The sequence below is a fragment of the Podarcis filfolensis genome (genome assembly GCF_964270895.1).
Source record: "Podarcis filfolensis genome assembly, chromosome: 14".
NCBI classification, from domain to species: Eukaryota; Metazoa; Chordata; class Lepidosauria; order Squamata; family Lacertidae; genus Podarcis; species Podarcis filfolensis.
In genome coordinates this window covers 43,181,320-43,202,767 of record NC_139616.1, presented here as the reverse complement: position 1 = coordinate 43,202,767, position 21,448 = coordinate 43,181,320, and the positions used below count along the sequence as shown (strand labels likewise).

General features: G+C 43.2%; 2 protein-coding genes across 5 annotated transcripts; one reads left to right on the top strand and one right to left on the bottom strand.

Annotated features, from left to right (window-relative positions):
• Positions 1-535: 535 nt before the first annotated feature.
• PTCD1 (pentatricopeptide repeat domain 1) lies at positions 536-11,864 on the bottom strand. 4 transcript variants are annotated; one of them, XM_083585690.1, is made up of 9 exons: positions 11,746-11,864; positions 8,963-9,481; positions 8,181-8,321; positions 6,855-7,073; positions 5,068-5,169; positions 3,389-4,162; positions 2,870-2,986; positions 2,421-2,603; positions 536-747 (listed from the first exon to the last, which is right to left on the bottom strand). In XM_083585690.1, exons 2-9 carry the CDS (start codon positions 9,431-9,433, stop codon positions 553-555), a joined length of 2,202 nt encoding a protein of 733 aa, XP_083441816.1. In that variant the 5' UTR covers positions 9,434-9,481; positions 11,746-11,864; the 3' UTR covers positions 536-552. The 4 variants fall into 4 exon arrangements, with proteins under 4 accessions (XP_083441816.1, XP_083441815.1, XP_083441818.1 ...); XM_083585689.1 differs by lacking the exon at positions 11,746-11,864 and adding an exon at positions 11,252-11,480; XM_083585692.1 differs by lacking the exon at positions 11,746-11,864 and adding an exon at positions 11,022-11,215.
• Positions 11,809-20,652, top strand: CPSF4 (cleavage and polyadenylation specific factor 4). Its single transcript, XM_083585892.1, has 8 exons — positions 11,809-11,951; positions 14,112-14,162; positions 15,030-15,182; positions 17,079-17,174; positions 17,530-17,623; positions 18,729-18,801; positions 19,188-19,358; positions 20,299-20,652. The coding sequence occupies exons 1-8, from the start codon at positions 11,849-11,851 to the stop codon at positions 20,365-20,367; spliced, it is 810 nt and encodes a 269-aa protein (XP_083442018.1). The 5' UTR covers positions 11,809-11,848; the 3' UTR covers positions 20,368-20,652.
• The last annotated feature ends 796 nt before the right edge of the window (positions 20,653-21,448 follow it).

The window sequence follows — 21,448 nt, the reverse complement described above, 5'->3', positions numbered from 1 at the left end:
CAAGACTTTTATAGGAATTGCCTATGCCTTCAGGCTTATATTTAAAATCTCACACCCTAGAAACTTGTGTTTTAATAATAAAAACCAAGGTAACTTAAGGAAGCTAAATTTTGCATCCAATATAAAATTCCATACTTGCATGAAATATGGGGGATGGGCACCCTTCTGGAACTAAAGGGGAAAAGCCCTAAGTCTCTATCAAGAGGGACACTTTATTACAGCAGTTCATATCTCAATGTGTGAGGTCTTCATTTTTGTCGCAACCCTATAAATCAGGAAGGGAAAACCTTTGGCATTCCAAATATTCCACTATTAGCCAGGGATGATGGCGGTTGAAGTTCAATATCTGAAGAGCTAAAGGTTCCCCACAACTGCTATAAAAACCTCCTTGGCAGTAAATCCCACTGAACATAGCAGGGCTTGCGTCTGAGTAGCAATATTCACTCCCTTTTTTTGTAAAAAAAATTCTAAGGCCAATGTGGACAAGAATGCTGGCACAAATTGAAGGCAAAAGGAACTTTCCAACACAACTACGGAGTATTAACATTGGTTTTATTTTTCTACCACCCTCCTCTGGCTGCTGTAGTTTTGAGCATCTTCTGTATTATGTTTGTTTTCTGGCTGCTTAGGAGTTCTGTATTTTGCCCAAGGGTGTGGTGTTTCTTCTGCCTCCATCCACTTCAGCCAGCGGAAGTAGTAGGCTCGAAAGCCATTAATTTTCTCCAGGTAATAGTCCTTTGTTTTGTACTGCAAGAGGAAAAGGAGAAGAGAATTAACACTCTAGGACTTGCCGATCAGAAGGTCGGTGGTTCGAATCCCCACGACGGAGTGAGCGCCCGTTGCTCGGTCCCTGCTCCTGCCAACCTAGCAGTTCGAAAGCACCTCAGAGTGCAAGTAGATAAATAGGTACCGCTCCGGTGGGAAGGAAAACGGCATTTCCGTGCGCTGCTCTGGTTCGCCAGAAGCGGATTAGCCATGCTGGTCACATGACCCGGAAGCTGTCTGCGGACAAACGCCGGCTCCCTTGGCCAATAAAGCGAGATGAGCGCCGCAACCCCAGAGTCGGTCACGACTGGACCTAATGGTCAGGGGCCCCTTTACCTAACAGCAAGAGAAGATTAGTTCTACTCTAAGAAGTGAGAAACTGCTTCTTAGACTTGTCAGGAGCTTACATAATCTTTTTGCTGCTTTTATTTGGAAGGGGTGGAGGAGTGTGCTGGTATTAAAAAGTTTCTGCAGAGGGAAGCAAGTGCTTAAACTCTCTTCTGCTGGAATCAATGGGATCTAGAAGTGTTACCAGGTCTGGCTGCTACCAGTTGTGTTTGGTGGTCTCTCAAAGAGCACAGGTCAGATGAACTGGAAACTATTGGATTTCTCACATTTCATCAAATAGCCCTAGGGCAGAAATCCATAGCATTAAACAAATTAGAAGGCTGTACCTAATGTTGCCCATACCCATTAAAATTAGTGAACAAGTTATGTCAATAGACTTCAATGCGTAAGAATATCACTGAATACAACCCAAAGGTATATAAACATTTCTGCAGAAAACACACAGTATCAGTGTTGAATTAAAACATGCAATAAATAAGCTCATCTAACCTCTCACCTTGTCCCATGGTCTGGGTACATAGTACATTTTCAGCTGTCAAATTAATACCATTGGTGCAAGACACACTTCAGAACTTGTATGGAGAAGACCTTTATCCAATTAAGTAAAAAGGTAAAGGTACCCCTGCCCGTACGGGCCAGTCATGTCCGACTCTGGGGTTGCACGCCCATCTCGCTTAAGAGGCCGGGGGCCAGCGCTGTCCGAAGACACTTCCGGGTCACGTGGCCAGCGTGACAAGCTGCATCTGGCGAGCCAGCGCAGCACACGGAAACGCCATTTACCTTCCCGCTAGCAAGCGGTCCCTATTTATCTACTTGCACCTGGGCATGCTTTCGAACTGCTAGGTTGGCAGGAGCAGGGACCGAGCAACGGGAGCGCACCCCGCCACGGGGATTCGAACCGCCGACCTGACAATCGGCAAGTCCTAGGCGCTGAGGTTTTACCCACAGCGCCACCCGCGTCCCTTTATCCAATTAAGTAGATGCTGGTATAATGGCCTTTCTTTAGATACTGTATAATTGCGGTCGCGTAGCAATCCTATACATTTTTCTTCCTCAACCTGGTGCCCAACCATTATCCCTGACTACTAAATTATGCTGGCTGGGGCTGATGAGAGTTTGATTGCAAATATCTGGAAAGGAATATGTTGGGAGAAGGCTGATGCACATTTAACTGGGCGCAATCTGGGTAAATGTGCAGAGGACACAGAACTGCAAGGGTGTTCAAAGAACTGTGCATATAATATGTGGTCTTAATTTTCTCTTTGAAGTATAAATCAGCTTCTGCAGAAAACCAAAGGTTACCTCACCCTATCAAAGTTAGGAGGATACTGGGCTGCAAACTCCAGCTGGCGTAGGACAACTTCATTGGGAGGAACACGGTTTCTACTCATATCTGCGAGGATCTCTGTGAGGTAGGCGTAGTCCAGTCTCTTCACAGCTGCAGTTACAAGCGCACCATAGATCTGTACATTGGGATTTATTCCAGAACGCTGAAAAACACAGCCCCAAACTGTCAGACAAAGGTAATTCTGAAGTCCTTACACATCTAGGAGTTTCACAGTATACCAAGATTACTGCCCCCAAAGCCAGGGAGACGGGGATTTGCACACTACACAACTGATTGCAATGGCCACCTACAGGAAGGCTGAAAGACAAGATCCCCTTCTGTTAACAGAACTCCTCATGAACATGTAGCCATCAAAACCACCAGGTCTGCCGCATGCAGAACAGCTTGAAAAGCTTCAGTTTTCTGTACCTTCATGTCTGAGAGTAGCTGCAGTCCATCCTCTTTTTTGCGGCAGGCTATTGCCAAGTTGCAAAACGTCTGTAGATTGGGAGAAAGTCCCTCCTTCAGCACTAGGGGCAGCAGGCTCTGTAATATACAAAGGCATGTGAGAACAGCTGTCCAGATTACCTGTTCAAGTTCATGCTGGGAGGAGGTGCAGTGTGCACGGATGAAGCTAATTGAACATTGGAAGCTGCCTTACATTCAGTCAGACCACTGGCCAATTAAGCTCAATACTGGCTACTACACTGACGGGATTTCAGACAAGGTTCCGTCCCAGTCCTACCTGGAAATGCTAGGGATTGATCCTGGGACTTTTTGCATGCAAAGTAGCTGTACTTCTTAGTCATCACTGTTCTCCAAAAGGTTACGGCCTACACCCGTGGGTGGGCAGAAAATGTATCAGGTTCTGGTAAAAAACAGTAGTTCCTGCAAGCCTGAAGACCGTCCACCCCTGACCCACACACACTCATATGCCCGTGATCTTACCTTTGCTCCTTCCAGATCTCCTCCTTTGCTCTTCTTCCTCACCAAGGTGTTAAAAAAAGTTATATCTGTTTTCACATTGTGCTCCTCCATCGCCGTCAACAAGGAAGACTCTGACTGGCTGTTGGGCTGCACCAGCTCAGCTAGCAGTGTGAAAGTTTTGATACTGGATGTGGCACCATCTTCCTTCATTCTCTTTAAGAAACCCTCCATGTTCCCAATGAGTGCCAGTCTGTCGGAGGGGGTTGCCACTGTCCCTAAGGAGATCACATTTTCGTTGGGCGGCTGCGAGTCCAACAAGTTGGGGAAGTTGAAGGAGGCTTTGGAAAAACACAGAGTGTTTGCTTCTGCCACATCTGGAGCCATCTGTTTTTTATCAGAGATCCCCAAATCCCTGGGCGCGGCAGAATCTGGCAAAGTAGAGATATCGCCAGTCTCTGCCTTTGCACTATTGTCATTTTTGCTTTTGCTTTTTTGGCTATAGATTTCCTGCTCAGGTTTTCTGTCCTCCTCCGGGAATACACATTTTTCCAACATCTCCACATCGAACTGCATTGCAGCTCCAGCATCTATTTCCTTTCCTCGCCGACCCTTCGCCTTCTGGTGTTGCTTACCAGCTTCCAGTCTCAGGATAGCTGGGCTTTTCTCGAAAGTTCCTAGCAACAAATTGGAAGCTACACGGGGGTCACCAAGGCCGCAGTCTCTGGCAGCACCGAGCATCAAGTTGTAGCTGTAACTGTCGGGTTTTAAGTTCAGTTTAAGCATCTGCTGCCAAACCTGTTTTTGGAAAGAAAAGTCAGGGCAGAGAAAAGAGAAATGTACCCCAGGTGATCCGTATAATTACAGTTTTAACACTAATGGGAAACAGACAAGTTGATCCTAAATGTGTTCACTTGGCAGTAAGCCTCAGTATTCAGAGAAATTTGTTTCTTGGGATTGGAGACTGGAAGACAGCAGTTGTCCCCAAAGCCACTTAGTAGCTCAGTTTGCACATTACCGTAAAACAGTGTATACTGTGAAAGCACCAATCTCATCCATGTTGCTCCTCCCTCACAGCATGCAGGAGAAATGGACCATGATTCCTGGCATTGGGTTATGTCTGAAATGGGGCCCACGGTTTGTTTAGCTCCAAACAAACTATGAGCAATAAACAAAGTAGCCTGTGGGGGTAGTTCAGAATCAGGTCTGCAGGCTGGATCCTATCTCCTGCCCACCTCCTCCACGGTACATGTTGTGTTCTGAAGGCAAATGTTTTAACATAATCATGCTAAGTAACTGCAAATGACATACTGGTGATTAACTAAAGAGGAACACGTTCTCTCTTGTCTTTTTAAAAAGCAACTCAGAACTGACAGCACAACCTCACAATCATTAGCATGATGCTTTCAAAAAAATTTGAGATGGTGTTGAATTGTTTTAAATATGGTTTTAATTTGATTTTAAATTGTATGGTTTTAACATTTTGTTGTCTACTGCCGTGGGTTCCTTTGGAAGGCTGGGATACAAATTTAGCAATAAAATTAATCTAAGATGTATATGGCTCCCTAGTTCTATAATATACATGGAAATTTAAGGATCACAACCAGAGGAAGCAATCGCTTAAGAAAACTGGTCAGAGTGAATGCAAGCTTGAAGCTCTTTGTTGGTTTGCTCTGCTGTAAAGAGGAAAGGAACATACAGACCTGCAAAGCATAGCGAAACCCATTCTCTTTGTCTTTTATGCACCCCATAAGCAGGAAGTTGAAAGTCTCTGTGGTGACCGTATGGCCTTTGTGGACGATTTCCTTAATTTAAAAAAAAAGGGATGAATACAGTAATTTCACACTTATTCCACAATAGAAATCTTTAATGAAACATTCACTCTTTTGTAGCTCAGATGGAAAACATATTTCTCACTCTCTCAGATAATAATAATAAAAAGATTCAGGAAAGTCTAAGAAGGCCAAAAGTGACACTTTCAAATTAAATTAACCAAGGCACAAATGTCCATTAATACCGTGTTCACAAATACTATTGCTGAGGTCAGCTGGGAAAGCTAATTTCAACCTTGTACTGTAAGAAACTAAATGTCATGCACTGTCTAATTATCTTTAAGATTAGAAACAATACTTTCATTATTCCACATTCTAACTTGTTGGCAAACAGGAGTTTTTAGGTGGATTTACATGCCTCTCTGTTCCAAACCAGACCAAAAATCAGCAGGAGATGGACCTGTTTACAAAAAAGGAACCCACTAAAAGCAACAGAATCTCTGCCGATTTACCAATTTGTGAGGAGTGGGGGTGGAATTTTATGGGAAATCAGAAATTCGCCTACAAAAACTTATGTTCAGATAGCGTATCTTGGTTAAAATGATGGTCTGCAGATGACACCAAACCAGGAGGGGTAGCTAATACCTCAGACGATAAAGTCATCTTGAATCCTGATTCTAACAGATTGGAGAACTGGCCCAAAACTAACAAAATAGATTTCAACAGAGATACATGTAAGGTTCTGCACTCAGGCACAAATAACCAGATGCACAAATATAAGATGGGAGACACCTGGCTTGCCAGTAGTACATGTGAAAAGGATCTAGGAGTTTTAGCAGACCATAAGTTTAACAGGAGTCAACAGTGTGATGCACCAGCAAAAAAAAAGCTAATACACAGAAAATAATAGTATCATGCTATTCTGCTTGGGTCAGACCCCTCCTGGAGTACTGTGTCCAGTTCTGGGCACCATAGTTTAAGAAGGATATTGACGGTGGAACATGTGCAGAGGAGGGTAACCAATATTGTCAAGGACCTGGAAAGCAAGCCCCATGAGGAACGGTAGAGGGACTTGGGTATGTTTAGTGTGGTAATGAGGAGACTGAGAGGAGATAAAATAGCTATCTATTTCAAGGGCTGTCATATGGATGGTGGAGCTTTTTCTGCTGCTCCAGAGGGTAGGACCCGAACCAATGGATTCAAATCACCAAAAAATGAGATTCTGACTCAACATATTTCAGCTGTTTGATGGCAGAATGGACTGCACTCCTTTCATTGGAGGTTTTTAAGCAGTGTTTAGATGGCCACCTGCCAGGGATTATTCAGATGTGATTCCCGCATTGTAAGAAATTGAACTAGATGGCCCTTGGGTCCCTTCCAGCTCTACAAGTCTATGATTCTATGCAAATCATTTTAAGTATTTGGAAAGCATTCTGAAAACCTGGAAACAGAAGTAACAACTTTGTCTGAAGCCAACACTTTCATTCCCACACCCTGCAACATTTCACAATCCTGTGCACTGTTTACATTTTGCAGTCTCCCCACCCCATGTTGTTTGTTTGAAAGTGTTGGATAGGTCTTTACTACAAGCTCATGCAGTTTATTTCCTTGAGTATAATATATGCCACTTTCTGCTACACAGTTCCAAAAGGAACTTGCATAGAAAACCACACACACAGATTAAAACAACCCAATTTTTATACCAGAAGCTTCTTTACCTTCAATATGTCAAAGCACACCCGGAGATCTGCACAGTGGGAACACACTTTCAACAGAGAATGGTACGTGACTATGTTGAGCTCAATGTTTTTGTTCAGTAGTTGCTGCCGTAGCCTAAGCGCATGTTGCAGGCCCGAGTCCTTCCAGGGTGACTCTGCACAGGCGTTAAACAGGGCTGTGTATGTGGCGTCAGTCGGAGTCAAGGCTCGCTTCTTCATCTGCCTCCCAAGAAAACAGCAATAGATACGCTTCATAAAAATACTCAAACAATTATGTGGTATCAGGAATAGAACAGATACTCTGTGAAAGTATTGTAATGCACAGAAGTCAATTATGCAAATCCCAATTAGACAGAGAGGACTTGTATATTGAATGGGAAACTTTTAAAGAAAATATTGCAGGTGTCACAGACTTCTAGCAGGAAGCGCAGAGAGCCATACTTCCAAGCACTCGATGCTGGAGTCGCTATTAAGATTGGAGGATGTAATGGGGATTCGATTATGGGGATTTAAATTAAGAAAATAAAATAAGAAACCCTGCAAGGTATGTCAGTCCACCCATCATATTAGCTAATTGCAAGAGTCACTGCCAATACCTTCACAGCCCTTGTGTTTCCTCTGCCATATGCTGCTCATCGTGCTATAGAATTAAAATAAAATGAAAATTCCACATGGCTATGTGATTTCTACTGCAAAGAATCAGAGGGAAATCCCAGGCATACTTGCTGATTTATTTTTTTTTAATTTGACGCATCATAGGCCATGAATTTGCGTTTTCTTGTCAGTTTAGAAACTTGGCACAAAAACACACCAGGATGCTGGCTAATGGGATGCCTGTTGAATGAGCAAATGGAAGGCGAGATCTGCTTTTGACTTAGCTCACTAGAACAGGGCTGGGGAACCGGTGGCTCTCCATCTGTTGCTGGACTCCAGCTCCCATCATTCCTTATCATACTTGTTATGCTGGCTGGGACTAATGGGAGTTGGAGTCCAACAACATCCACAAGGCCACAGGGGGTGTGGTGGAGGGATGGCACGACACAGCTCAAAAGCAGTAGGTGAGATGGATGCACCTTTCTCCACGTGAATGAAAGATGCCCCAAAACCTTCTCAATAGCATTTTGCAGGAACATTTGTCTTTCAATTCTTCTCTGGCAACAAGAGTTCCCTAGTTCAGAGATGGGGAATCTGGGGAACTCCAGACGGCACTGGATGCCTACTCCCATCAGCACTAGCCACACTGGGTGGTTTCATACAAAAACTACCCCTGGTTTGGTTTTCTGACAGCAGCTCTCTTCCTTATGTGAATGAAACCAGAGTACTTACATCGTTATAGAGCTTGAATGCCTTCTTCACATAGCCAGCTCTGCCACAACCACCGATCAGGACAGTGTAGTTGCTTTCTTCTGGCCGAACACGTTCCTCCTTCAGCATTTGTACCTCAAACAGGTTCAAAGCCTCTGCCAGCTACAGTTAAGAGAGGACAACTGTGAGGACACAGCAGGAACTGTTGCTACTGCAGGGCCTGGGGAACCTTTCTCAGCCCAAAGACCACATTCCCTTATGGGCAACCCTTCCACGGGAACAGATGTCAGTCCCCACTGGCATTTTAAAGTGTATATTTGGATTAAACATGGGCGGGTTCCAGGTCTGAATAGGTTGAAGACGGCTGCACAAGATCACACTGCTCATCTAGCTCAGGAATTGGGAGGTGCAGGCAGAAGCCTTGTCTACCGACCCACCTCTACGGGCCATGTGTGACAGGTGGGCATCACAGAGGCACTGGATGACCCATTTTTGTCAGTATGGTTTGACACCTTGCTTCACAAGCCCTGAGGATCAGCTGGTCGTTGAGGCTTGCAAAGCGCTGTGCCACAGGGTTTTGCCAATGTCAATGATATGGTGTTGGGTATGGACTTGGCCAATATTAGGACTGCGGACTGAAGGCTCCTTAACCCTGATCCAGCCCAATATTGTCTACTACACTGACTAGCAGTGGCATCCCAGAGTCCCTGGCAGGTGCTCTATTCTAGCAGTGAGCAATGGCTTTTCACTAGCTATGCTAGTCTATTCAATACTCTTGCAATGAAGACAGCTGAGATAATGACCTTGCCTTCTTTTATCAATGCCTTGCACTTCAAGAAATACCAATACGGAGTGTTCCTGGGACCTTGTCTGGGTTTTGGTTCCAATTCTTCCTCTTCCTCCACCTGGCTTTTGAGTTGCAAATCGTGAAATTCTTCAGAAGCTTTGTGAAAAAATTGTCTAGAAGAAAATTTTTGAGACAACAACCCAAAGCCTTCATCGTCATCAAATTTCTCTTCTTCATTGCTGGCTGCTTCAGAGGTGGTGGCCGAGTGTGTCTCTTTCGGATCTCTCCTATGTAACTTGTAGACCACTGGGGATGAACTAAAAGGTCTCAAGGCCAGAAACCTGAGATGATGTACATTTCTAGGCCCTGCCAAATGTTTCTTTGAAATGGACCTTAATATGGAAGTAGAACACAGCCAAGGATAGAAAGAACCTCTCACAGTGAAAAGTCCTGCAGGGAAGCAATGGTGTATCAGCTGCAAAGCCATTGCGGTACCCGCTTTCGTCACCTTGTTCTCCGATTAGACGGCCATCTCCTAGAATCCAAATCCAAAACATTTATATATCTGAATCCTCACTTTTCTTCAAAAATAAAAAAATAAACAAACCTGCAGTGGCTTCTGTTAAACATTAAAATGATACATCAAAATTAAAACAAGATCATAGAAAGTAAACACAGAACTGATCAAATTGTTGTATCACATCAGGGATGGGGAGCCTGGGGCTCCTTAGATGTTGTTGGACTCCCAACTCCCATCAGCCAGCTAGGCCTACGGCTAGGAATTCTGGGAGTCCAGCAACATCTGGAGGGCCACAGGTTCCCGATGGGCCTCTTGAGTTCAATGGGTAAGTTAGCCATAGGTACAGGACTGAAGCCTTAGTTAGGCACTTTAAATAATTGATAATTATGAGTTTATTGTACCTTGCATGTTAGCTTGTTCCTGCTTTTATGCTGTTTTTTCAATCAGTACTTTGCACTTTAAAAATAAATAAATAACTGAGGCCCATTAATTTAAATGGGTCTATTTTGAGTAAAACTTAACTGTATGCAACGCTTTACCTATACTATTATATGCTGCTCTGAAATCTGTTTTGATGAAAGGTTAAGCGTGGAAACATTTCAAACAAAGCTTCTTATTTTACATGCACCCACTAGACTGTTTTGACTGGTGGAATTGGCAATAGTGCAGGTTCCAACATAATACCCATTCCGTATCTTTAACAACTTGATATTTTAGTGTGGCAGCACCTGCACTTTGGAACTCCTTGCCTATGGAGATCAAGCAGGCATCTTCATCACACTCTTTTTGTCGCCTGCTGAAAAGAACATTCCTGTTTAGAGAAGCCTACCCAGGTGCTTAGAAATAAGCTTGCCATACGTCAGGAAAATTCCTGGATGCCCTTGTCTTTGGGTATAAAAAATGGCACCAGGGGGCAAAATGTCAGGGAAAACTCGGGTGCATGGCAACACGATGGAAAAAGCTCAAAAATTTTGCAGGTGTCAGGAATTCTAGTTCTAGTATTTAAACTTTGAAAGTAGGGTTGCATTCCCCCCCCCCTCCATTTTACTGTTTTCTCTTTTTGTAAACCGCTTTGAGGGTGTTGCTGTTGGTGTGTTCTTTTTTTTTTTACAATAAAGTGGTACGTAAATTTTACAAAACGAATGAAGCTTCTCAGGGCTGAGGGAAGAAGCCCCCCACTCGATACTTCTAGGCAGTGGTGTCTTCCCATCAGATGTCAAGGAGATAAAGAACTATACAGCCTTTAGAAGACCTCTGAAGGCAGCCCTGTATCGGGGAGGTTTTAAACACAGTATTTGAGGTTTTATTATGTTATATATGGGGGCAACCCAGTCAAATGTTCCGACTATAAATATTATCTTTAAGATAAAATTTTAGGTTTATATTATGTTTATTTGACTGTATACTCTATATTTGACTTTCTTCAGATTTTTTTATGTTTTACTGATTTAATATGCTGTAAACCGCTTTGAGATTTTTCTTAAAATTATAAAGCAGTATAGAAATAAAATAAAAACCATAAAACTATTATTATAATTATTATTACTACTACTACTTTTCTCAAGAGCAGTGTCAGGATCAGGCTCGGATGGGAAAGCTGAGGCCCTCCGTGAGTTTTGCTGGACTCCAATTCCCGTCACCCGTGGCCACTGTGCTGCGCTGGCTGACGCCGACTCTGGGACCCTCTTGCACGGCCGAGGCAGAAGGAGCCTCCCTGAGGCGCCACGACCACCTCCTTCTCCTCCCCTCTTTATTGCGCGCACGCGCACACGGGCCGCCACTCACCCGCCAACGTTCCTTCCACGCGCGAGGCCAGACCTCCCGCTCGCGACTCCCGACTTCCCCGCACGCCTCGACCCCTGAACGTGGTAGGCGGAGCTTCTCGTTCGGGCTGAGGCGATAGGTCCACCTCGGCGCGAGAGCCGATTGGTTCGCTCTTCCTCCGCCTTCTTCTCCCCTCCCCATAACAATGCTTCCGACTCTTGAAGCGAGGGGAGGCGGGGCCGGAAAGAGCAAAGCTAGAGAGAGGCAGAGACACGCACCATGGCGGCGTGAGGGACTTTAACCTCGCCCCTCCCAACTGAAGGGGCGGGACCTATTCTTATTGGCTGAGCCAGAGAGCGGAGGCGGGGCGTGAGGCTGCGCGTGCGCAAGCCCCGCAGCTCCCAGCATCCCTCGCGAAGGCCCGTCGCGTTCGGATTGGAGGGAGCTGGTGTCCCTCTTACTCGCGCGCGCACACAAGCGTTAGGCTCCTCGCTCGCCCCGCCCTTTGGTTTTACCTCAGTTTTCCCTCAGAGCTGAAGCGCCTCGAGGGGAGCGGAGATACTTCGCTTCCTTGCCCAGTTTGCCTTCCTCGAACGCACAGCCGCCGCCGCCGCCGCCATGCAGGAACTTATCGCCAGCGTGGATCACATCAAGTTCGACCTGGAGATCGCTGTGGAGCAGCAGCTCGGGGCGCAGCCGCTGCCCTTCCCGGGCATGGACAGTACGCGAGGGGGCGGCGGAGGGAGGGAGGTCAGGGAGGGCCGCGCAGGAAGAGGCAGATCCAGACCCCACCCCCCGTCTGCTCTTCCCGGTGGAATTGAAGAGGGAGGGAGAGGCACATTATTATTATTATTATTATTATTATTATTATTCCCAATACACTGAATGGGGCCTTCGAGGGAGGTGTTAACTTGCAGGACACGTCACGGAAGGGAGCCACAGCAATCCTTGTTCCATGCTCATGTCGTATAATTTTTGCTGCTGCACCTAGGTTTTGAGGGGTTTTGTTTTGTTTTTTAAGCTTCTTTCAGAGTCTCAGTGGGATTTAAGTGTTATCTCAATAAATTATATCAGTTGTGTGGTTTATGATCCCACAAAAACACATTTTGGAATAACCCCCCTCCCCAGAAGAAACTTCTACTTGAAGGAGTAGGTCCTGTTGAATTTGAGGAAGGCGGTGTAGGTTTGCCCTGTGAGTCACTGAAGAGAAGACGGATGAATTAAAATATGAATCAAATTTATTTAAAAGAGGGGGAAAGTGAACCAACTTGTAACCCCAATGTAGGAAGAGCCCTGTTGGAGCAGGTGAAAGGTCCTGTGTAGTCTGGTTTCCTGCCTCCCGTAGCAGCCACCCAGATTCCACTGGAAAACCCTCCAGTAGTGCATGAAGGCAACAGCTTTCTCTTCCTATTGTTCTGTAGAAAAGGACTCTGAGATACGCTGACTCTTGATTCCAGAGGTTCCATGTAGCCATCATAACTATGTGGCGGTACTCTCAAGACCGGATTACTGCAGTGTATTTTTGGTGGGTCTGTCCAGAAGCTCCAGCTGATGCAGAATAGAATGACCAGACTGCTGACAGGACCACCTGGCCAACAACATGCAACATCATTATTAAAAAATCTGTGCTGGCTGCCCATCTACTACTGAGCCAGGTTCATTGTATACATTTACAAAGCCCTGAAGAACTGAGATCCAGAGTGCCTTTAGACTGCCTGAGCACTTATATCCCAGCTCATTCCTTCAGATCATCTGCAGGAGTGTTGTTAGCTGCCTGCCCTACCCTTGAGTTGGTGAGGCTCATTTGACATTGACACAAATTATGGTCTTTAGTGTCATTGGTCTTGTGCAATACTCTGCCAGTAGAGCTTCAGCAGGTGCTTTCTGTTTCAACTTTTAAACACCAGCTGAGAATGTTCCACCAGGCTTACGTAGGCAATTAAGAATACATATTTCCATAATTAGTCGATGAGTCTCTGATTCTAATTTTTGTGTGTTATGTATATAAATTATATAAACCACTTAGTTATTTTTAATGCTATAGCTGTATATAAATCTTTTAATCAATAAATAAATGACTAGTTGCTGTTGATAGTGCCCTCCATCAATCACACTTATGTCATACTTTGTGTTTTACTCTGTACTTAATAAAAGGATGCATTGTATGGTTTTAATTTTGGCCTGTTGACTGATAAATTGATGATGGTGGTAGACTAGTGCGTAAAAGCAAAGATGCAGCTTTGTAGGATTAAAACGATATTTGAGAAGTCAGTTGCTAAAGTGCAAAGGAAATATTTTTTAAAAGGAAAAAAGTGGATCCATAAAATAGTATAGTCAACAGCTGTAAAATTTCCATAAAACTGCACCAAAAATGCCTTCAAAAATAATAGCTTATTTACTTGCCCCCAAAGCCGCAGTAGGAAGCATAATAATAACGGCTAGCATTTATATAACACTTTAGAGAATTCAAAACAGGCAAGCTTTGGGTGAACAAAAAGCCAGCTTAGTACAAATTTCTCTTCATGGTGCATGTGGGCTTTCAAGTTATCCAAAACATTCTCAGGCTAAGGGAAGAAATGCTAGGAAAACCTTTTCTGGATTTCTACTTGTTACATAGCTCTGAGAGGTTCAGGAACACTGTGTATGTTGCCCTAGCAGTTCCTGTTAGTGCTGTGACAGTCTGAATATGGACTTTAAAAAAAAAATATGAAATGTGTGCTCAGCCATAAATTCATTAGATGATACTGGGTAAATTTCCATCTGAAGACTTGAGTGATTAATTTGTATAGCGGTCTTCATTTTTATGATGTAATAACGCAACTGTTGAAACTACAGAGGTGTGGGATATAGGGAGCTTCATTGTGAATCTCTTTTTCCACAGAATCGGGTGCAGCTGTCTGTGATTTTTTTTTAAAAGCGGCTTGTGGAAAAGGTAAGCCACACCTGCAAATTGCTGTGTTAGAAAAAGATGAAGCAAAGCCAATTAATAAACCACAGTCCTTTATGGTGAATCAGTAGTTAGTCTTTATTGTTTATATACTGCATCAGTGTACGTAGCACTTGACAGAGAAACAAGGAAGTCTTGTTAGGTATGTGGACATAAGAGGTACAAAACTTTGTAGAACTAAAGGGCCTACAAGCAGACCATCAGTCCCTGGTACAACAAAACCACTTTTTTGACCCCATTGACTTACAAACTGAGGTACCAGAATAAAACTAATACATTAGGATCTCGTGGTTTCCAACTCCTATGACTTTTTGAGAAGACATGATTTTCTATTCATGGACCCTCCTTTCATTTTGAAATCTCATGGTCATCCTATCTGCCTAGAAGACTATGAGGGGAGAAGTTGTTTCTACCATGTTAGTTCTGCATATATTAAAGGGTAAAGGGACCCCTGACCATTAGGTCCATTCATGGCCGACTCTGGGGTTGCAACGCTCATCTCGCGTTTACCTTCCCGCTGGAGCAGTACCTATTTATCTACTTGCACTTTGACGTGCTTTCAAACTGCTAGGTTGGCAGGAGCAGGGACCGAGCAATGGGAGCTCACCCCGTTGCGGGGATTCGAACCGCCGACCTTCTGATCGGCAAGTCCTAGGCTCTGTGGTTTAACCCAAAGTGCTACCCACGTCCCTTCTGCATATATTATCTATGAACAAATATGCTCTGTGAGCCAAACATGTTTCTTTGGCCTAAAGGAAAATTGTAAGACCTGCCTTGATGCTTTATACCCATAATTCAGATGGGGTGTGTGTGAAAGAGCATTTCTTTTATCTCTTGTTTTCTGCACAATAGGAGGAATGTGTCCCTTCCGGCACATCAGTGGCGAAAAGACAGTGGTTTGCAAACACTGGCTACGAGGGCTGTGCAAGAAGGGTGACCAGTGTGAATTCTTGCATGAATATGACATGACTAAGATGCCAGAGTGTTATTTTTATTCAAAATATGGTAAGAGGAAATATAGTATCTGCGTGAGTTTTACTGGTACTGTGAAGGCTTGCCTTGTACAGAGGAAGTCACTCAATACAAATAGACATTTATGAAGCACTTTAAAATGTTGAGGGTACTTCACATATATTGTCTCAGCAATCCTTACAATAGCTGCATAAATTAAGGCCAGTACTGTATTATAATTCCATGAGGAGATGCTTGCCTAACACCACCCACTGATGACAGAAATTTGCAACTTTGTGATGTATAAATTTTGATATTAGATTCTTGATACAGATTTTGCTGTAGCTGTTTTATGTATTTATCCAATGGCACTTATTCTCTATATAGAATGTACCAATGAATAATTTGATCCTGGTGTTCCTGCATTGTGTAATGCGTATCTCCCACATTGTGTAAACCACTGAATCACTGCATTCCATGCTTATCTGACCCTGGAGTATTTTTTTGCAGCTAGTCAGAATGTTTTGTTAGGACAGTTTTAAGTTAGCACTGGAGTGTTAAACTAGCATCTCCTTGAAGCTTTCCTAGGACATATGGGAATGGAATGTCACAGTTCCTTTCTGAAGGCCTGGTTGTCAAGGCAACTGTGCGATAAGTGCAAAAGCTGAATGAGGGGAAGTTGCTAACACAGTGGAGCCTGACATTTTACATCCTTTGATGTTTGCTTGATGTTTTATGATGTATGGCTATGTGTGTAGAACTCTATAAAAGCTTTGCTCTACTGTTCAATCAGAGCAATCTTTCTAACTGGCAGTTCATTGCTAACCAATGGTTAGTGGGCCTGTCCTATTGAGCAATAGCTTTTCTATTGTTTTTTATTTAAAGTTTGGTTCCCTCACCTGGGCAAGAACCAGTGGTTTAGAAGTAAATTCTTACTACATTTGTAATTCCATATTTTGGTTGCTAAACTGTACTGTCCTAGGTCTCCATAGACACATCAGCCTTGAGTTGTAGTTTGGGTCATGTGAAATCATACTGCTTCACACATTTTGGGGCCGTGTATTAGGATTGGCAGTAACACAAGGGAACGAGATAAGTTACCTTGCAGTTCTCGCCAATAGGAGCTGGTTTTTGAGCTAAGCTTACTTGCAGTGAACATTAAATTCTGTATTTTATTATGCTGTCTGGTGCAATTTGGAATTTCTCTTCCCAAGTGTTTATAGGACAAAATAATCAAATATGTGTATAACCCTTGAGTGGGGGCATATGAGTAGTTCTGTTTGAAATTTTGCACTTTTAGTTATCATTGTTTCATGATGTGCTGTGCTGTCCATAACGTACTGTGAATTCCATAATTTTTATATGCCTTGTTTGTTTTGGGTTGCACTTGAAGTGAATAAATGATCTAAGTGACACCAACTTTGTGGTGATTTAGTAAAGGTAAAGGGACCCCTGACCATTAGGTCTAGTCGTGGCCAACTCTGGGGTTGCAGCGCTCATCTTGCTTTATTGGCCGAAGGAGCCGCTGTACAGCTTCCGGGTCATGTGGCCAGCATGACTAAGCCGCTTCTGGCGAACCAGAGCAGTGCACGGAAACGCCGTTTACCTTCCCGCCGGAGCGGTACCTATTTATCTACTTGCACTTTGACATGCTTTCGAACTGCTAGGTTGGCAGGAGGTGATTTAGTATAACATAAGTAAAAACCTTAAATTGTCTTCATTCTGAATATGACTCTTTATGCTTAACTTTTTAGAATCTTTATTTATCTGGCTAGAGAAGGTTTACACTACCAGAAGAAAGCCAAGATTCTAGTGATAGCAAAAGATATGCATTCAAGTTTTTCCTGATGCTGTATCATTGTTCTGGGAAAACTGTTTGATCCTGATGCTGATGCACAATGCTCTTTCTCTCTTGGTTGGTCCAGTAAAGTGAGTGTTTGTCTACTGCAGGGGAATGCAGCAACAAGGAATGCCCATTCTTGCACATTGACCCAGAATCTAAGATCAAAGATTGCCCTTGGTATGACAGAGGTTTTTGTAAACACGGTATGTATACCTCATATTTTTGCTGATGGCTGTGTAGCTTGCTAGTCTACATCTGTGTTGACTTCCAACATATATTTGCTTTGCAACCATAATGTGAAGCTGCAACACCTTGCACCTTGGGAGAGTCCCATCCCTGATGTCTGGCTGCTTAAGAATTTGTCTTCATTTCTGGGAAATTTCTATTTGTGGTAGTGAGAAAGTCTCCTAAAATGCACAATCCTTGCAGTTTGAACGGTCAGAAATCACAGGTAGCCTTGGTTGGCTCGGCTTTGTGTGTATACAGCAAGCCTTGTGTATCCTGAATGTTTCCTGTGTTTGCATATAACAGATACAACCATAAAATCTTTTATTGCAGGCCCCCTCTGTAGGCACAGACATACCCGACGTGTTATATGTGTGAATTATCTGGTAGGCTTCTGTCCAGAGGGCCCCACTTGCAAATTCATGCAGTGAGTATGCTCCAGGATTATTTCTGCTGTTTTATGTTTCCCCTTTAACCTTATACATCATAACTTCTATATCATACACTGGTATATATTTATTTCTTTGAAAGTTGCCCCAGGCTCATTCACAAGTGTCACGGGCTCATCCACCATGCCCTCTGCCATTCAAATGTATCCTGGAAATCTTTTAGGTTGGTTCTATGGTCAGAATATTCCTCAAATGAGTGATGAGAAAGTGCTGGACTCTTCTTTTTTGGGTTGAAGAAAACATTTTAAACCCATTTCTGAATAAGCTCCATAGAAGTAAGAAAGACATGGGAGATTTAGAAGCTAGAAAGTTAGGAAAGGTTGAGGAAAGAAAATTCTGCAGAGCCCCGTCAATGCCCTGCTTTCTGGAGCTAAGATACGATCCATATGGGAAGGGCCTCTTGTACACTTGAAGGTCTCAAAGCTTGGCCCTGTCTTCTGGAGCAGCTGGGAGGAAATCCAGTGTAGGATGAGGCCCTCCTTCACTGTCAGAAAACTCATGGAAGTGAAATGGTCTTGGAAAATGATTATTGCATTTCACAAATATATTTCTTAACCTACTGAGGCTTTTGGCTTCCCAATAAGGCAAGCTTGCATAGAGTTCAGGTTTTGCTCAGGGTGTTTTGCTATCATAATTGAAAATGGGAAGATATTGTCAGGTTGACAGTATCCCAGAGTTTTGACTTTCCCTAGCAGCATGGGGTATGGCTTGTTCCCAAAAGTTGTCTCAAGGTGTTAGCCCTGTAAGCATCTCTCAATTTGGCTGAAGGAGAAAGTACCTCATGCTTCTTTAGCCTTGAGGGTGGGCTCTTCCTCAAGCTGCTCTGGTTGTTGGTTACTGGCCTCTGAATGGTTTGGTTGGGGAGAATCTGTTTCTCCTTCCTGTACTAGCGCTGTATGTAGAAAATACTTTCTCATTGCTGTAGTTTCTGTATCCAAGCAGCAAAATGTAACATGGAGAGGAATTATTTTCTGTTGCTCAGGACAGGTATGAACTCTGAAGCTGTAAGGGGGAGGTGTCAGTAGTTTGAGGGTCAATTTAATCTTTGTATGTTTCCTTATGTACACTTTCTTTTTAAATTAGCCCTCGATTTGAACTTCCCATGGGAACCACAGAGCAACCACCGCTGCCTCCACCAACACAGCCACAACAAAAGGTATGCAGTACCCCAGTTAAATCTACAGACTTCTGCAGCATCTTCTGAATGCCAGAGGGTTAAGGTTGTTGAAATAGTTGAACACCAAATATACAGTTTATATCCTTCAGAGAATAGAAATCGCAAAGCACCATTGTGAAATCATTGAGAGGAACTTCTTTTTTTATTTGAAGGGTATATCTTTTTATGCACCATTGGTGTTCCATTCTCTAGTCAGGTACTGTGGGAATTTCTTGCTGTCTGAAGGTTGGATGTTACATACTGCATTTGTAGAAGCCTTGGCAAAAAGAAACAGTCTTGGGGGTAGTTGCATTTCAATCATGGTTCAGGGCTATGGTACTTTTTTCTGAATTGATCAATGTGTGGGCTGCTTTTCCCCCTCTCAGCAAAATAACAATCCACCACTACAGAGGTCATCATCCCTCATCCAGTTAACGAGTCAGAACTCTTCTCCCAACCAACAGAGGACCCCACAGGTCATTGGAGTTATGCAGTCTCAAAGCAACAGCATGGGGAACAGGGGTCCTCGGCCATTAGAACAGGTCACCTGTTATAAGGTAAGCTGAAGCCTACAGGTTGTAGGGGCAAGGATAGTCTGGGGAATCTTAAAACTCTGCACCCCAAATCCTGAGTTTTGAAAGTGAAATAAACATAGTTGCATTTTATTTTCATACATCCAAGCAGAGAGTGTTGTTTCAGCCTACTTTGAAAAATAATGGGATTTAGGGACTTTCACTACTTTGCATTATTACATATAAGCACCTAAAACTTCCAAGCACTCTACTGTAATGTTTAAGAAGACAGTCCTTTAATTGCAGGGATAATCTAAAAAGGAATATGTAAGAGTATGAAGCAGCAAAGCAATGGATAGGTATCGAATAAGGAAACTCATCTCTGTCTTGGGAACCTGCTTACACTTTTGTGAAAACACCTTTGTTAATATGGCTACACCTCTGGAAGTTGTTGCAATGGAAGGCAACAAAGTTGAATTCCATAGTTCTCAAGTAAAAAACTTACCCAGATACAATTATCTGTCTCCCTAAGTGTGTGTGACAGGATATGAAGATGGGTAAAGAATTACTATCTATATCAGCAGTGACAAATCTCTGGCCGATGGTCCTAATTTGCCTTGCCAGGCTGATTGGACCAAGGCATGCCCACTTGTCACCTGATGTGGCTTTGAACAGTACCAAATTCACGCTGAGGTTGCAAATGAACATTACTTACAGCCATAGATTAAATGTAGTGCTGTTTAACATTTGGCATCTTACTTTGTCACTGCTTTCAACAGGGATACCAACCACTTCCAAAAGCAGCACCACAGGGAAAGGCACCAATTCAAAGTTTCAGTCATATATAAACTATTGACTTCCAACCTTGGGAGTACTTTAGGAAGATAGGTTTCATGCTTATCATTTGCATTCATGCTAATGTTTTTATTTGAAGCTTTTAACTTCCTGCATTTTAATAGCTTCATTTTTTTTGTCTTCTCTCCAGTGTGGTGAAAAAGGACATTATGCCAACAGATGCACCAAAGGACATTTGGCATTCCTTAGCGGACAGTGAGCCAGCAGCACCTTTTTAAATATGAGGGCCGAGTTTTGCCTGAAACCACATTGAACTTGTTGAGCCATCTTTTTTCCCCCCAGTGACTAAGCGAAAAGGACAGCCTACTGAGGACTACTTACCCACAACCTCTTTTTTTGTATTTCATTTGTTTTACGTCTTAGAACATAAGTGGTGCCTGCCTTTATTCAGACTGCCCAGCTGGGAAGCAGGCTGAAGAAAAGCTTAATACACAAGCCTTCTTCCGAAATAGAATATTTGGAATAGGCACTCCTTGTTCCAATATCCTTGGCTTGGAAGTCTTTCATTTTTTCAGCAGTCCTTGGCTATGGGTGGAAGGTGGGAATTAGCTCATGAGATGTCATGAGTTGCACAGCTTTGCTGTGTTCTGCACATGCTTAAAATCTACACCGATGCCTTCCTTGTAAAGTGTTTGGTCCAAGGGTTATTGGTATGTCACGGGGAGGGGGAAGGAGTTGCCATTATGCTGAAGTCTAGTAGAATGTCCTTGCCTCTCTAGCCAAGATGAAGTCACAAAGCTACACAGCTCATGTCCCTTCAACTGATTAGTCAGAGTTGAAAAGCAAAGGTATTTAAGTTTATTATGCATTCATAGTTGGGAAGTAAGAGGGACACGTGTGTTTAAACTCATGTTACATGAAGATTATATGTACCTTTTCAGAAGCACCTTTCCACAATCCTACAACAGAACTATACTTGATTTTTGATGGTAGAATCTGCACTTTCTGAAATTTGTCATACAATTCTGGCACATTATCAAGAGTTGCCCAAACTATCTTTAAGTATTTATTTCCTATTTTAAAGGGAGATACTTTGATGTTAATTTATCAAGTGTGACTTTGGGAGACAGAAAAGGAGCACGTGCTTGGGAAGAACTAACTGAGGTCCTGCATCACAACATAAATCAGGATATTTAATTGATTTTTAAAAACTACCAAGTGCATAAGGTATCTTGTAGATTGAGCAGTTATATAGCAGGAACAGTGGTTTCAGTTTTACTAAGGAGTTACTAAGGAATCTTCCTGCTGCAAAACAAGAGCATTAAATGTCCCTTATTAGA